This window comes from Alexandromys fortis, unplaced genomic scaffold, assembly GCF_014885135.2.
Source record: "Alexandromys fortis isolate MF-2015 unplaced genomic scaffold, M_Fortis_MF-2015_v1.1 scaffold_70, whole genome shotgun sequence".
Taxonomy (NCBI): domain Eukaryota; kingdom Metazoa; phylum Chordata; class Mammalia; order Rodentia; family Cricetidae; genus Alexandromys; species Alexandromys fortis.
In genome coordinates this window covers 2,585,797-2,603,024 of record NW_026067955.1, presented here as the reverse complement: position 1 = coordinate 2,603,024, position 17,228 = coordinate 2,585,797, and the positions used below count along the sequence as shown (strand labels likewise).

The window sequence follows — 17,228 nt, the reverse complement described above, 5'->3', positions numbered from 1 at the left end:
TTCTTTTTTTCTTTTTTTTTTTTTTAATTTTGTTTTCTTTGTTTTTTTTTTTTTTTGTTTGTTTTTCATGACAGGGTTTCCTTGTATAACAATCCTAGCTGTCCTGGAACACGCTCTGTATATCAAGCTGGTCTCAAACTTAGAGATCCACCTGCCTCTGCCTCCTGAGTGCTGGAATTAAAGATGTGAGCCACCAGTATTCAGTTTATCACACTTCTTCTAACCCAGCTCACTATCAAATCCCACGAGTTCTACGGTCCCCCTGCGCACCATAAGCCCCTATCAATCCCACGAGCTCTAGGGTCCCCCTGCGCACCATAAGCCCCTATCAATCCCACGAGCTCTAGGGTCCCCCTGCGCACCATAAGCCCCTATCAATCCCACGAGCTCTAGGGTCCCCCTGCACACCATAAACCCACCTTTTCCTCTCCATCACTGCACCACCCCAGCTCCAGAGCAGCACACTCCACCACTGACCTACTCAGAAGCAACATTGTCCTGCAGGGCCACCTTGCCTCCACTATTGCTCCATTTTCAGTTCAGTCTTCGGGGCTGTAGCCAGAGTAATCTTCAAATCTTCATCCCTAACACTTATTAAAGCCACTCACAACTGACTGGCAAACTCCTGTGTCCCGTCTCCCCTACCCAGCATGCACAGCACCCCCACCCACTCACAGCCACTGCCATCTTTGCTGGGAGGCATCGTCCCGTCAGTTCTCACATTAGCCTCAGAATTTCAGGAGTGGTCTTTGGTGGTTAGGTTTCCAGACCTCAGATGTGAAGAAAGCATCTGGTAGCACCCTCCTTTCCCTACTCCTGAGGACTCTTGTACATGTCCAGGTCTAACTCCAATGGAGTGCAAAGGATTACTTCTGAGCTGGAGCTTCTTGAGGTCATGACTTGGTCTACGGAATGTAATAGAATTTAAATTCTATTTTCTCTCTCCTCCCAAGCTGTTTTGCACAGGACACAATTTGTGCAAGCAAATACATTCCTCAACTTGGTTGTGTCTGTCTCCTTCACAGTGTCTAAAGGGGTAGGTTCCCCAAAGAAGGGTGGTCATGGGTAGGGAGATAGACCAATAAGGGACACCCTCCTGATCCCAAAAGTGGGGTCAAAATTGGCCTCATTCTCTTCAGGTTGATTGTAGAACTATAGTGAGGATCCAAGAAAGAGCAGTAGCTTCGTCAGGAAGAGGCTTCAGCAATTGAGAGCAATGGCAGATGGTCTCAGTTTGAGGGAAGTTCTGAGTAGGGAGCTAAGCTTCAATAGGTGGTAGAGACTGGCAGTGGGTAAAAGGAGAGGATCTGAGGGGGGTCTCACTCCAGAACAAACTGTGCTATTTCCTGTGAAGATTCAGGCTTTCTTTACAGGCTTCCTTCCCTTTACTGTCCTGCCAGAGTCCAGCAAAAACGCAGACAGAAGTCTTAACCCTGATTCTCCAGCAGGTGGCGGCTACGCCCAGGACCTAGTGCATACAGAAGGCTGGGTGCCCGGTCCTCTCTGGTGAAAGTTGCTGCTGCCCCTGGCAGGCTCAGAGAAAAGATTGATGGCCTGGCTGTTGTCGGGGCTAGCCAACAGTGTCATTGATTTTCATTTAAGAGGATAATTAAATATTAATTTTCACTTCGTTAAGTTGAGAAGGGCGAATAAAGCCAATCCTGGCAGTAGCAGAGGAAAGCAGGCCACACGGAAGGTCTGCAGATAGAAGGGTGGGAGGAGGCACAAGTCCTCAACTGCCACACTCTTCAGAAGCTAAGCCGTAAGCTAAGCCCCTTCTGCTACCAAGTTAGCTCACGCGATAGTGGGGCAATTAAAAGACTAGACTGACTGGGCTTGATGACCAGAACTTCTCAAACATGAACTTGGGCAGCTCACTATGAGACTCTCAGTCGCCTCATCGGTGAGTTGGGGGGCGGGGGGGGGGGGACACGCACGGGGCAGGACCCAGTAACGATACCTTCTTTGTATTAAATGACTTGGAACATGTAAAAAGCCATGAATATTGGTGCTGATAACTGCTGCTTACTACTATGCTGCTTTTCTCCCTTAGAATCCTTCCAGTTCTCTCGGGAACACCCATTCTTATAAAACCCGACCGGTACAGTTCATCTCTTCTACAGAAGCTTTTTCTCCCAGGCTCATCTTAATTTTCTCAGGGCTTTCCAGGTAAAGTCCAAATCCCCCACTTGTTTCCCCTTCAACTGCAGCCCTCGGTGGGATCCTGGCCCAGACTCTCTTGAGTCCTCTCCCCCTGCCCCCCACATTGGGCCCATCCACTTCACACCCACCTGTTTCTTCCAGCTCTGAATTTTTACCGCACTGTTTCCTGCATGGGTGCTCCATGCCTGAGCTAGCAGCAGGGACGGTTTGCTCCCACGGTTAGACGAATGATGCTTTCTACGACTGCTCCTACTACTGTTGCTCTTTCAGTTCCTGCTAGTACCAGCACCAGCTAAGCCACGCTGCAGGCTTGCTTTCCGCAGTGCCCTGCGCTTCCCATGACTTAGCCCACTGCCCACACATTCGGTCTGATAGATGAAGAAACTCAGGTTTTATCGTATTTTTGAAACAGTCTCACTATGTAGCCCTGGTTGTCCTGAAATGCACTATATAGATCAGGTTGATCTCAAACTCAAGGAACTCTGCCTGCCTCTGCCTCTGAAAAGCTGGGATTAAAGGTGTGCCCAGAAAAACTCGGGCTTTAAACTTGCCCAGGGTCACAGAATTGTTAAGTGCCTGGAAAGTTCCGATTCATAGAGCAAAGCTGAAATGGGCACCTGTTTCTTATTCTCATTGATCTTGCTCTTGACATCTGGGACCATGTACAGAAAACCAAGACCTTTGTCAGGATCTTAAGGCAAAAGTCATATTTACCGGGACTTTCTTACTCCAGCCAAGGAGTTACATTGTTAGTGCAGCCCACAGGGGCAAAAACTGAAGTATGAGTGGAAGGAGACAGAAACAACGGTGAGATTAAATCTAAGTCTGAAAAATAGGAAACCAAGTATTCCTAATTATCATGTTATGATGTGTTCATATTAAAAGCCCATTAATTCTTTATTTTACCATATATATGTAAATATATATGCAATTCCTTTGAACATATCTCATAATATTTCTGTATGTCTTTGTGCCTTTATTCTATCCTGGTCTCTTTCTAAAAGCCAATAATCTCCTTAAGTCTAAAATGGACATTGTCCCAGACTTTTGCTACTCGTGACATTTGAATATTGCTCTTTTTCTAGACACAACAATCAGATAGGAGAAAATGAGGCTGGGAAGTATGTTTTCCTCTTGACAACCCATGTTAGATCCTAACTGTCACTACTCATGAATGGTTGGTTCTGATTTTCTTTTACCCGTGACCATCTATTAGTTGAGACCAGATCATATAATCCTGGGTGACTATATAACCAAACCAAAAAAAAAAACTGTTTTAACATTAGCCATATTTTGTAATATGGAGAGAAGATGATTTTGGTGAGACAAGGTACTCCAAATGTATTACAGGAAGAAAACCACAGGAAAGCACCATCCAGGACCACAGGATTGGAGAAGACAGGATACTGACTCAGCAGAGTCTCTCCCCTATATTACTAAACACATGCTCACAGCAGTGATAAGTAACCCCTAAAACCATGATTTTAGCCAAAGTGGAAAAATCCTAGCTTAACTCACATCACTGAAGTCTCTTGTAAAAACATAGGTTGGAACACTTGGCTCAAGGGTCTGAGCCCATTTCTTTGAGCCAGAAGACTGAGTGTGACACGGGGCTTGACTTGTTCAAGGAACACATAATCCCTTTCCTGAGTAGATGACCCTGCTTCTAGCTGCTGGTACCAGCTTAACCCTTTATGCTGCTTTGGCATGCACGTGGAGCATTGTCCCAAGCTTGAGGTGATTCCCACCCATCCCACCCTCAACTTTGGTTGACTTACCCCTGGCAGGGTCTTCTGCTCGTGCAGTGCACTCTGGGCCTTGAGAGCAGAATCCCGTGCGCAGTAGGTGAGGAAGGCACAGCCTGGGGAGGAAGAGCCAGGCTCAGGGAGTTTTCTGAAACCCTTCAACATTCTTCTTGGTAAGATCCAAATAAATCAACAAACCAAACCTAGGGTCACTACTCTGTAAGCATGAATACTGCCCTGTGAAGTGTTCTGTGATGGGAGTCTTCACATGCTTGGGGACCTATGTCCCAAGTTCTGGCTTCCTCTCATTTTCTCCTGGCCTTCTGTCCAAGAAATATCTGTACCCATATATCCAGTCTTGTGCTCATTCAATCCCACAGCTTCCCTCCCCAGTCCATCCATATAAGTCCTATCAGGGTTAAACCTCCCTAAGCAGCTTTGCCTTCTTCAATAAAGTACCCCTCCCCCACAACGCCTATCTATTTTAGACATAGACTCATAGTCTCCAAGGGTCGGTCTCAATTCCTTTCCAATCCAGTTCCAAGTGGCAGAAAAAAGAAGAGGGACATGAAGGGTTGAAGGCTAACTACTTCCCAACACTTCCCCTCCTGAAGTTTGAAATTTGGAAATGAATTTGATTTGAGCTTTGTTGAGGCTTCCTGTAAGTAGGAGAAGCCAGGTTGAGAGCTTCCTATAAGGAGGCGATTCCAGAAACTCCCTCATCCTATCCAAGGACCTCGGTCTGTCAAGACGGCCCATAAAGGGTTATTTGTGACCCAGTTTGGACTCCTCTAAAAGAAGTCTAGTTATTGGGGAAGATAATGAGTCTAGGTTGAGCTAAAGAGTAGGGCCTACTATCCCACTGTGCTCAGCTTCAGAATCTGCAGTCTTCTAGAAAACACCGAAGTAGATATCTTTCTTTCCAATATTCACTGAGAACCCATTCATCAGAAAATATCCAATACTTACTTATTTGGTTGGGCATTATGATAGGTTAGAGACGGAGAGGAGTTCTTGGAGACCGGGTGTCATGAGGAGCACCTGAGTCTGTCTCCAAGGGTTGAGGACTATCTACAAAAAGACACTGAGGGTGGGGATGTAACCCAGTGGTAGACTTCTTGCCTAACATACATGAGACCTTAGGTTCAAACCCCAGCAAACAATAATGATGATAAAAACAGAAGACACTGAGTTTTCAAGAACAAGAATAGTGAGTCTTTTAGAACCAGCTGAGAAGAGGGGTGTAGTTATTTCAGGTAGAAAGAGTAAAAATATGATGTGTTGGAGAAATGGAGAGAAAATCAGTATGGCAAAGCCTTGGGAATTCAAGCAGAGAGGCTAGGGAGGGATGCAGGGATTGGGTTACATAAAGCCTTAGAGACCTCAATAAATGTGTGCTTTTCCCTAAGAACAATGGAGGAGCACTAAAGAATTTTCACTGGGGTTGTGACATGATAAGATCTGTATTTTCAAAATGAACCTTTTGAGTAGAGGAAGGCGAGGGGCTGAAGGAAGGGCACATGCACGTGGGAAGCCATTAGGAGCTGGTGATGTTTTCTGCTCAGATAGCTAACCAGAAAAGCAAATGAGAAATGTTTTATTTCGTGTTTTTTTTAGTGACATCTTGCATGGAGCTGCCTCCTTACAATGGATGGATTACCTACTGTTTATCGAGAACTCTTAGATAAGGCTTTTCATATCAGTAGGGTAACTGAAGCCAGAGATTTTGTCAGTAACAGGTCAGGGTTTGGGATCTTGAATTACCAGGCTATGGTTGTTTTCAAAGCTTGGTGGCTGTTCCCTCAATACACAGCCATGAAAACGAAAATGAATCTCTGTAGTATTTAGACATCATGGGTGCTGGGGAGAGAGAGTTGTTGACTTGGAGACCCTCCAAGCTGCCTCTGGATCTCACAAGGCCACGCTTTCCTTGGAGAGGTGTAGATTGTTTAGGGACCAAATCACATACATTCTGCCCCAGAGCCATAACATCTGACCTTAGGCTGGAAGAGGCTTTATGAAAGGCTTAGGAGTCCGGGTACCACCACAAAGAACCCACGTAGATTGCTCGGGTTAGAAGGTGGAAGAATGGAAGTGTGGAAATACAGAGAAGCATGGCTTAAGAGACAGAGGAGTATAGGGAGGGACAGGAGGAATGAGAGCTTAGTGAGCAGAAACAGAGAACGAGGGAGCAGTTCGGAGACTCTGAGCACTCGCGTGTTTAAGTGAGAATTGCTGTTATTCCACACACTTTATTCTACAGATCACCTACAAAGATTAGTTTTATGCTTACCCGCTGAATTCAATGTCTAGAAAAAGGTGCCATAAATGGATGGGCAGGAATATAGACAGGCAGCTGGGCTGCACTGTAAGGTGTCTGGATGATATGAACTTGTCCTTGTGGAACTTTAACATAACCTCATCCCAATGGGTGGAAGATGGACCCCTACTCATCTGGCCTAGGTCTTTCATGGACATTTTCTCAAAGCCTCCTACCTTAGCACGCCAAGGAATGCTCTGGAGTCTCCAATTGGAAGGAGGTAGCTGTCTGATGCTAGCTCACAAGCCTTCGGAATGGACCTGCCCTGCAAGTCCTGTCACTTTTCTCTTAGAAGACCATGGAGGCTAGTTGGTGACCCTTCCCCCACCAAAATCCTGAAGCCACTTTATTTCCCAGTGGGGAAATAAGGACGTTTCTCTTCAAATTATTATTATATGATTCTGGCTCTGTTACTCCAGTGCAGCCTGGACAGACTTTTCTGCATGTAAACAAGTCTCCTCCCTTCTCTACAGGAAGAAAGGGGTGTGGCTGGAGAGGACCATGGTGCCTCTGTCTTCCTAGGAAGGTCAGTGAGAAGGGTCCCCATCTCCATCTTCCTCATTAAACTAACCCCACCCTGAGAGTGCTCTGGTCTGAAATCAACCAGCAAAGAAAGGAAAACAGGAGGCCGTCAGGAGGACTGAGAGGGAGCAGAGAGCCACAGGAGTGGGATGAGACGTGAAAAAGTGCATTCACATAAGGGAAAACCTAAGATGAAGGGGACACAGGAAGGTGGCTGCTCCCAGCTGAGGTTGGGATTCTGGATTCAAATCAGAAGTAAAGAGTGTTGGGTTCTGGAAAAATGTATGAGACACCAGGGTTATTGTCACATAACCTGTGAGAGAGCATTTGTCTCTGAGAGTCTCCTGGGAGGTAAGGGGACTGTGTAAATGAGACAGATTTGAATTCTGAAGAAGAGAATAGGGTTGTGGGGTGTTTAAAGCTTTCAGACACAAGAGTTAAATGGAGGCTTTGGGGGTTCACTAGGGTTGGAGGCCAGAAGGAGGGGTGCAAGTCCAAGATGTGTGTGAGTGGTTAGGCCTGAGTAGGGTGGCCCCAAAGGGCTCTGGAAATACGTGGGTCCAGGGGTCAGGAGATCGTATATTCCAGAGCTGGAAGGTAGAATAAGTTTCCAAATTTCAGGGTTTGGGGTGTCTGAAGGGAGGGATGGTGGAGAGGTCCAGCTGAGAGGTGGGGATGGTTGGGATGTGAGAAGTGGCAAGGGATTTGGAGGTTAGAGTGAAGTACCTGTTAGGGAATCGGAGTGATGCTCAGAAAGCGCATGTCAAAGAGAAAATTCTGGGTCTGGGGCTCTGTGACCTGGGGAGGGGTCAGAGCTGAGGTGGGACAGGTACTGAACTGGGCTGGCTCTAAGGTAGGGCTGGGGTTGGGCCTGCGTTTGGGGCCGGGGTTGGGTTGGGCTGCGCTCTAATTGGATTGGGGCTGGGTTGGGCTGGGCTGGGCTGACCCCGCGCACCTTTGTGGAGGCCGGTGAGCCGGTCCTTCAGCACGGTCAGCTCGTAGATGCGGCCGAACTCCTCGAACAGCGGCTTGAGGTCCTGCTCGTCCAAGCCCCGCGGAATCTGCCCCACGAAGAGCTTGATGGCGTCGTGGTCCTTCATGGGCACCGCGGGACCAGGGTTCAGCCCGCTCATGCCGATGCCGCTGTCCGCGGTGCTGAAAGCCAGGCGCGGGCCGGGGCCGGAGGGCGGCGCAGACCCTCCGGGAGCCGCGGCCATATCCCCGCCCCGTCTGCCCTCCCGCGCGTCCCGCTTGTCCCGCCGTCCCTTCCCCGGACTGCTGGCGAGGGCCTGGGGGAGGGGGCGGGGCCCGGCTGCGAGGGCGGGGGGCTACTCAGGGGGCGGGGCCCGGCCGAGAGCGAGGGGCGGGGCGGGCTGGAAAGGGGCGTGGTCGAGGGCGGGGCGCCTGAGTCCGGCTGGAGTCCCCCCTCGGAGCTCTCTGGGCTCCCGCCCTAGCGAGCTAAACCCAACCCCGAACCCCAGCTCCCCCCTGACCCGCGCCCCGAGCTTAGTGACGTCAGACAGCTAGCCGGGCCAGTCTACGCAAGTGATTTGCATAATGAGATAGCGGTGGCCAATCAGAGCGGGAGTTGACTGAGCTGGGGCGGGGGCCGGGAGGGGCGGCTGGGCTCACGCGCTCCAGCTCTCCATGGCAACCGGACCCTCAGCTGCCCTGTATGTGGAGGGTGTGCGGGCGTGGCAGTGGATGGGAAGTAGCTTCGTCATGCGTGGCGATGTCTGCGGGAGTCAGAGCCGATCCCTTCCTGCACACCTCCAACAGCGAGACCGTTTTCTGCGGGGCGGATGGGGCTTCCAACTCTCTGTCCCTACTACCGAAACGCAACCCATCCTACAGGGCTCCACCACACACCTCTTTCGTTCGTTTCTTCAACCACTTCCTCGTTCCTGAGTATCAAATACACTCTCGTCTCTTGCATCCTAAAATAAGCCCCAAAGCACGGATTTCTTTCTCAGGAGAGCAAGAGAACTTATGTAGCCATATTTACTCAGCGCTCGTGCCTGGCCCCTCCTTATTCTGTTACTCAGGAGTGTTATCTTCTTTTCCTGAAAAGGATGCTGTGGGTCAAAGAAGTTAGGGCGTAGGTGCCCCTAGCATTTGCAGAGCCGAGGGCAAAAGAAGAAACGGAAATTGATAAATCGTGTGTGTTAATATCTAAACGCTATCTGTCAAATCACAATACTAAAGTGTTTACCTCCCTTTTCACAAGCGCACATTCATAAAGATGAAGAAACGGCGAGCTAGACAAACAGGCGAAGGGCCTTAATGAACAAGCTTGATATTCTGAGTTGGATACCCAGAACCCACATGGAAAAGCCAGATGCAGAGCCTCGCGTCTGTAATCCCAGCACTTCTGTGGCAAAGATGGGAGGAGGAAACGAGAATCATGAGAGCCATGTAGCAGAGGAACAGAAACAAGAGGGACCCTCAACAACATGGAACGAGAGAACCCACTCCTGAAAGTTGTCCTCTGATCTCAACAAGCATGTCTCCACATATGTGTTTCTTCTGCTGCGTGCACACACACACACACACACAGAGAGACGCGCACACACGAGTAAATTTGTAAACATTTTATGTGTATGAGAGTTTTGGCAGCACGCCTGCATGTATGCACAGCACGTGTGTGCCTAGTGCCTTCTGAGGCCAGAAGAAGGTGAATTGAACCCAGGTCCTTTGCAAGAGCAGCCAGGACTCTAACTGCTGAGCCATCTCTCCAAGTCCATGTTATTGTTTTAGAGACAGGCTCTCACGTCATCCAGGCTGGCCATGGACTCATTATTGAATTGAGTAGGACCTTGAACTACTGAGCTTCCTTTTCCACTTTCCAAGTTCTCAGGTCACTGGCACTCACTCTCACACTGGGCTGAAGATTTGTTAGCTTAGAAATCACATATTTTTAGTAGTTTGTGTGGGGTACATCTATTTTTCAAAATTGTGATTTCTTCTTGGTGGAGCAACTTTTTCTTTTTCCGACAGGATCTTGTCACATAGTCCAGGCTAGCCTCAAACTCATGATTCTCTCCTGCTGCAACTTTCCAGAGCTAAGAATGCAGGCGTGGACTACCATACCCAGCCCTGAACTGATCCCTGCGAGGAGACAAGTACCTGACCACTGAGGTGTGCCTTCCAGCACCATAGCTACATTTAAAGCAGGTAACTTTAAAAATACATATGATTGGGTCTTTTGAATTTAAAAGTGTTTTATTTGTTTTGTGACAAATTGAAAATTAAATACTGGCAACACTCCACATTGTTCTCTTTTGATATCGTGGTATGTACTCTTTTTTTCTTTAGATATAAACTTTAGAATCAACTTTTCAACACTCATTGTACTAGTTGGCTTTCTATTGCCAAGATGAAAACCATGGTCCAAAACAACTTTGGAGGAAAAGGGTTTATTTCAGCTCCCATCTCCTAGGTCACAAGTCATCCATCACTGAAGGAAGTCAGAGCAGAAACCCCGGGTCGTGGTCCTGAAGGGCATAGAAGCCCTCCTGAACCGGGCGGTGGTGGTGCACACCTTTAATTTGAGCTCTCTTGGGAAGCAGAGGCAGGTGGATCTCTGTGAGTTTGAGGCCAGCCTGGTCTACAGAGTCAGTTCCAGTACGGGCTCCATAGTTGAGAAACCCTGTCTTGAAAAACCAACAAAAAAGCAGGGTGGTGGTGGTTTAATCCCAGCTCTCAGGAGATAGTTGCAGGCAGATCTCTGTGAGTTCGAGGCCAACCTGGTCTACAAGAGCTAGTTCCAGGACAGCTAGGGCTGTGACACAGAAGAGACCCTGTCTCGAAAGACCAAAACCAAACAAACAAACAGAGCAGGAACCCTGTGAGGATACTGTTTACTGCCTTGCTCCCACTGCTTGCTTAGCAAGCTCTCTATGCTGTCCAGGCCCACCTGCTAGGGAAGAAGATGCTGCCTACAATGGGCTGGACCCTCCCACGTCACTGAAATGACTAGAGACCGACCAATCTGATGAGAGAAATTCAATGAGGCTACCTCTTCCCAGGTGACTCTAGTTTGTGTTAAGATGACAATCACCACACCCATAAAATGGCTTCCTGGAACTCTGACGAGGTTTGCGTTGCTATAACCACATTGGAAGAAAAAAATGAAACAAACCTGTTCTTGCGGCCCTTGGAGGAGATGGCCTGGGGATAAAGGTACTCGTCATCAAGTCTGATAACCTGAGTTCTTCGCTAGAACCCACATGGAGGATTCTTCCCTAGAATCCCACAGTGGTCCTCTGACCTCCACACATATGCAATGTGACATGTACATACATTCACCCACATGCATGTGCATACACACACTGTTTAAAAATGTTATTGTAACAATTTTGACTCTTCCTATTCACAAACATGAGAAATCTCTATTTATTTGCCTCTTTTTTTCATTTCTTCATTCAAGAGTGGTGGGTGTATTTTTCCTTTCTTAAATATGTCACACCATTCTAGCCCTTGTTCCTCTGCAGGTGAATGGGATATTTCCTCTGGCTTGTCTCCTGACCCCAGTTCTCCAAGTTTTTGGTTTTTTGTAGTTTGAATATGATATGCTAAGATGAGCGCTGGTTGTTATCTAGTGTGTTTATGCTGCTGCGCCCTCGTCGAGGTTCCTGAATCTTCGATTTGTTGTCTGCCACTAATTTTGGGAAATTCTTTATCATTATTACCTCATTAATATTCTCTTTATGTGCCTGGATGCTTCTTATTATGTGATAGGCATTGTGTTGGAAAAATATTTTTAGAAATAATTGGAGGTTGGGGGAGGTTAGGATTTTCTTCTCCAGAATGAACTTACATTTGTTTCTGGAAGGCATCCAGAATCTCTATCAGTTTGAGATAATCAAACTAAATTTTAGTGATTAAGATGACTCAAAGCTGAGCTGTCGTCTCCAGAGCGATTGATCTATGTCCAACTCACTCAATCTTTGGGACTTTTGAGTAGAGAGTTTTTTAGGGTGTGTGTGTGGGGGGGTGTGCACTCATATGCATGTGCAGGTGGGTGCACCCCTGTATGTGCATGCAGAGGCCAACAGAGGATGTCATGTGTCCTGCTCTATCCTTGTTACCTTGAGACAGGTTTCTCATTGACTCTTGCCCTACATTGGCAGCAGGGAAGCCCAGTGATTCGCTTGTCCCCAATTCCTCCACAGTCTGGGATTATAACCATGTCTATGGCCATGACTAGCCCTTAAAACAAACAAGCATGGGTGCTGGGGATCCCCACTCAGGTCCTCATGCTTGTACAGCAGGCCCTTCTATCCACTGAGATAGATATCTCCCCAACTCCAGAGGATGTTTTATGAACCTGAGATTACAACTTCTAATTCCCATCCCTAAGGCATTATATAAAGTGTTTTCCAGAAAATGCTTATCCAGAATTGGCAGTTGTGCCCAGAGTGGAACATTGTCCCAAATGCCAGGCTTTTAATGCTGGATCTTGGTCTTTCTCAGATCTCCTCTGAGTCATTTCTCACAGCGTTTCATCACGCTAGTGTTTCCCAGCCTTTCCAACCATCTCCAGGGGCAGACCTGTTCCCAGTCACCTACTCTATAAAGATGAGAGGTAATAGGCTTATATATATATTTTTTTAATTTTTAAAATTTTCTTTTTCTTTTTCTTATGCATATGGATGTTTTGCCTGCATGAATGTCCATGTACCACAAGCGTGTCTGGCATCTTTGGAAACCAGGAGAGATCTTTGGGTTCCCTGGGACTGGAGTTACAGACAGTTGTTAGCAACCATTTGGACGCTGGGAATTAAACCCAGGTCCTCTGAAAGAACAGCCAGTACTATGAACCTCTAAACTATCTCCCCAACCTCAAGGCTTAAATTTTGAAAGTTGTTTACCTTTTAAATCCTGGATTAAGGTGTGTATGTATGTATTTATATTAAGGTGTGTATGGATGTATTTATATTAAGGTGTGTATGGATGGATTTATATTAAGATGTGTATGGATGGATTTATATTAAGATGTGTATGGATGTATATTTTGCTTAAATTTCTAGAAGCTCAAGGTGTTTGAACCAGGTATTAGCACAGAGTCGAGGTGGTTGAGATTTTTAAGTTCTCTTCTTACTTCAGTGAAGATGCAGTTTAAGTCTTGTTTTTAAATTCATCTTTTTGTTCTATGTTATTTTCATAGGAGAAGTAGCAAGACTAAACGATGGTTTCTAACATTATTCCACAAGAATCAGAAAAAATTAGAAGTCCCCATGCTAATTTTCAATGTAATCTCTATTTCAGTGTCTGTGTATGGATAAGCTCTTGGCTAGGTTTTTTTTTTTTTTTTTGGCTAGGTTTTATATCCTGTTTTTTGAGTTAGTTTATACCTGAACCAAAACCCTTGTCATGAATTAAATGTATCTATCTATCTATCTATCTATCTATCTATCTATCTATCTATCATCTATCTATCTATCTATCTATCTATCTATCTATCAATCATCTATCTATCTATTTATCTAGAGACAGAGTCTCACTGTGTATTTTTGATGGTCCAGAGCGCTCTATGTAGATCAGGTTGGCTTCAAACCCACAGAGATTTGTCTGCCTCTGACTCCTAAGTGCTGGAATTAAGGGGTGCACTTAATCTCATGCCCATCTACTCATTTGTTTTATTTATTTTTTTTTGTAGCCCAGAACGGCCTCATACTTACTCTGTTGCTGAGCCTGGCTTTGACCTCCTGATTCTCCTGTCTCCCCCTCCGAAGTGCTGAGAATAAAGACGCGTACCATACCCAGCCTTATAATGACTCAATATCTGGCATTGTCCTGGCAATATTTTGCATAATTATTTTGTGCATTGGCCATTAAGAATAGATAATGGCCATAAAACCTGTGTGTGAACCAGGCATATTGGTACGTAATTCTAAACTTGGGAAGCAGAAACAAGAGGATCATGAGTAGTTTAAGATCAGTGTGGGCTAACCTGTGAGTTCAATACTAGCCTGGACTACATTGAACCCATGTCCAACAAAAAAAACAAAACAAAACTATGTGTCTATATGTATATACATACATGTATATAATCTTGACTTTTTTTTTTTTTTTGGTTTTTCGAGACAGGGTTTCTCTGTGGTTTTGGAGCCTGTCCTGGAACTAGCTCTTGTAGACCAGGCTGGTCTCGAACTCACAGAGATCCGCCTGCCTCTGCCTCCCGAGTGCTGGGATTAAAGGCGTGCGCCACCACCGCCAGGCTAATCTTGACATTTTGATTGTGAGACTAACCTTTAATGGCTCAACTACCTCTCCAGCCCCTGTCTATATAATTTGTATGAGAGTAGCCGAAGATACGAAGAAGCATATATGAAATAATTAAGAAATCTGTATTGAGTCGTGTGGTGGTGGCGGCACACGCCTTTTATCCCAACACTCGGGAGGCAGAGGCCAGCCTGGTCTACTGGACAGGACAGGATCCAAAGCTATAAGAGAAACCTTGTCTTGAAAAAAACAAAACAAAAAAGGAAAATGTCTATTGAGCTGGCCTTGGAGTGGCGGGCACTAGGCACTAGGGAGGCAGAGGCTGGAGGAGCTCTGAGTGAATTCAAAGTCTATAGAGCAAGCTGCAGGACAGATAAGGCTACACAGAGAAACCCTGTCTGGACACACACACACACACACACACACACACACAATGTACTGTCTGGTTATCAACTCAATTCTATAGTGCAATTTTTTTTAAATACTTATTTATTTATTATGTATACAACATTCTGTTTGTATGTATGTCTGCAGGCCAGAAGAGGGCACCAGACGTCATTACAGATGGTTGTGAGCCACCATGTGGTTGCCGGGAATTGAACTCAGGACCTTTGGAAGAGCAGGCAATGCTCTTAACCACTGAGCCATCTCACCAGCCCCTATAGTGCAATTTTTTTTCTTTCCTTGAAAATAGACTTTGTTAATCTTGGCTTTTTCTTCTTCTTCTTTTTTTTTTTTTTTTTTTTTTTTTTTTTTTTTTTTTTTTTTTTTTTTTTTTTTTTTTTTGAGACAGGGTTTCTCTGGGATTAAAGGCATGCACCATTACCACCCGGTAACACATCTAGGTTTTGTTTGTTTATTTGTTTTGCTTTGAGACAGGGTCTCATGTATGCCAGAATGACATCAAACTCATTATTTAGGCAAGGATGAGTGTACTTCTGAGCCTCCTACCTCGTACACCTCCCGAGGGTTGGGGTTACGGTGTGTTACATCTCTTGGCTTCTTTTATCTGTACTACACTTATTCTTTTTTTGATTGTTTGTTTGCTCGTTTTTTTTTTGTTCCGATGTTTATCTAGATTTACATAACTCAGAAATTTGCATTTTTGATATTGTATGCCCATGGTGAGGAAGTGTCACCTCTTTTGCTTAAGCCAGTTTCTTTTTTTGTAAACAACATGGGTAGAGTGATAGATAGGAAATGACACTTCAAGGCAGGTGTCCTCTAGAAGCAGGAAGCTGACATTCCACGCTGAGTGAACAGAAATCGAGATTTCTTAGTGGTTAAGAGCACGCGCTGCTCTTCCAGAGCATCTGGGTTCAGATCCCAGCTCACGGGAGGAGACTCACAACCTCCGGTATCCATTGCAGGGTATCTAATGCTCCCTTCTGTCTTCCATGGGCACCTGTACTCAAATACACAAAACCACACATATATACATAATTAAAATTGAAAAACTGTTTTCTAGAAGCTTGAGCCAAGTGCATCCAATAGGATGCTAGTCTAAGTCTAAGTGAAGTGTGTGTTAAGTCTGAACAAAGATGGGGCAGTGCAGAGGAATAAATGGATCTAGGAATTGTTGACATAGAATGAAAACACTGATGACAATTGGGATGGAAGAAATTAAACATGATTTCCAAGTTTCTCTTTCTTTCTTTCTCTTTCTTTCTTTCTTTCTTTCTTTCTTTCTTTCTTTCTTTCTTTCTTTGATGTGGGAGTGTCATATATCAATCTGTTGATTTCATTGGTTAAGTTATAATAAACCAGCTGCTTGGCCTCATGGCTTGGAACATAGATGGGAGGAGTAAACAGAATAGAATTCTGGGCGGAAGAGGAAGTGAGGTCAGACTCTGCTCTGCTCCCGGAGAGACGCCATGCTCAGCTCTGCCGGATAGACACGATAGCTCTGCGCTCTGAGGCAGACGCATGAAGCTCCCCAGGATGGACTTAGGTTAGAATCTTCCCGGTAAGCGCACCTTGGGGTGCTTACATTCATTATTAGAAATGGGCTAGTCCAGGTGCGAGAATTAGCCTGTAAGGGCTAGAGTTCATGGGCCAAGCAGTGTTTCAATGAATACAGTTTGTGTGTTATTATTTCGGGCATGAGCTAGCCAAGCGGCCGGGGTGTTGGGGACGCAGCCCTGCCGCTCATATGTCAACATTTCTTTCTTTCTTTCTTTCTTTTTCTGAGACAGGGTTTCTCTGTGTAGTCTTGGCTGTCCTGTAACTTATTCTGTAGACCAGGCTGGCCTTGAACTTTAGGAGGGGGAGGAGAGGAGAGGAAGGAGCCAAGGGAGTGGGGAGAGGAGGAAACTAGATGCTTCATGCCTGTAATTCCAATACTCGCAGGAGTATTGTTATGAGCAAGAGGATTGTTATGAGTTCAAGAGTCACCTGGGCTACATAGTGAGTTCCAAGGAAGAGCAATGAAGAATCTGTCTGCTTCCATCTTAGTCTTAAAAGCTGTCTTACAGTAAAGACAAGGTTCACTCCTGTTTAGGACTAAACCTCTGTTTCTCAAGGATTGCTCTATGCCCCACCTGTAACCTTAATTACAAATGATTCTGTACTGCACTTAACTACAAGTGTTCCAGGAACGGCAATCTTGTTTTTGTTTCAAAAACATTGTTTGTAACCACCTTGCAATCCTACCTTTGTTTCAAAAGATTTTATGCCCACCTATGACTACCTTGTTATGCCCATTCTGTAACCACGTCATTGTTTCAGGAGGTTGTTAGGGGTAACTGCTGTGCTTATGTTCTGCTCCTGTAACTCTGTCTATTTTGCCTGACAAATTCCCCATTTGGAAACCCCCTACCCCTGAGCTATAAAAACCTTGTCTTCTTCACAGCCAATGCTGATCTCTTGAATCCCACCTCAGCGCAACTCCTGCATACAAATAAAAAAACTTGCTTTAATTAATTGCTTGCTTACCACTCTTGGGAATATACCCAAGAGAGGCCTTATCATACAACAAAAGTATATGCTCATAGTACTGTTCAAAGCAGCATTGTTTGTAATAGCCAGAACCTGGAAACAACCTAGATGCCCTTCAATTGAAGAATGAATGAAGAAAGTATGGAATATATACATATTAGAGTACTACTCAGCAGTAAAAAACAAGGACTTCTTGAAGTTTGCAGGCAAATGGATGGAAATAGAAAACACTATCCTGAGTGAGGTAAGCCAGACCCAAAAAGAGGAACATGGGATGTTCTCACTCATATTTGGTTTCTAGCCATAAATAAAGG

General features: G+C 45.6%; 1 protein-coding gene across 21 annotated transcripts in view; it reads right to left on the bottom strand.

Moving 5' to 3' along the window:
• The window catches only part of Celf6 (CUGBP Elav-like family member 6), a 28,706-nt gene extending 20,739 nt beyond the window's left edge, over nt 1-7,967 (bottom strand). For 17 of the 21 annotated variants that reach the window (XM_050151857.1, XM_050151859.1, XM_050151865.1 and 14 more), the window contains exons 1-2: nt 7,706-7,850; nt 3,942-4,024 (exon numbers count right to left, since the gene is read on the bottom strand). In XM_050151857.1, the coding sequence (XP_050007814.1) occupies nt 3,942-4,024; nt 7,706-7,850 (228 nt within the window). Of the gene's footprint in view, nt 1-3,941; nt 4,025-7,705 lie in introns of all 21 variants that reach the window. The other 4 variants (XM_050151849.1, XM_050151852.1, XM_050151850.1 and 1 more) reach the window with 1 other exon arrangement.
• Between the last annotated feature and the right edge of the window lie 9,261 nt (nt 7,968-17,228).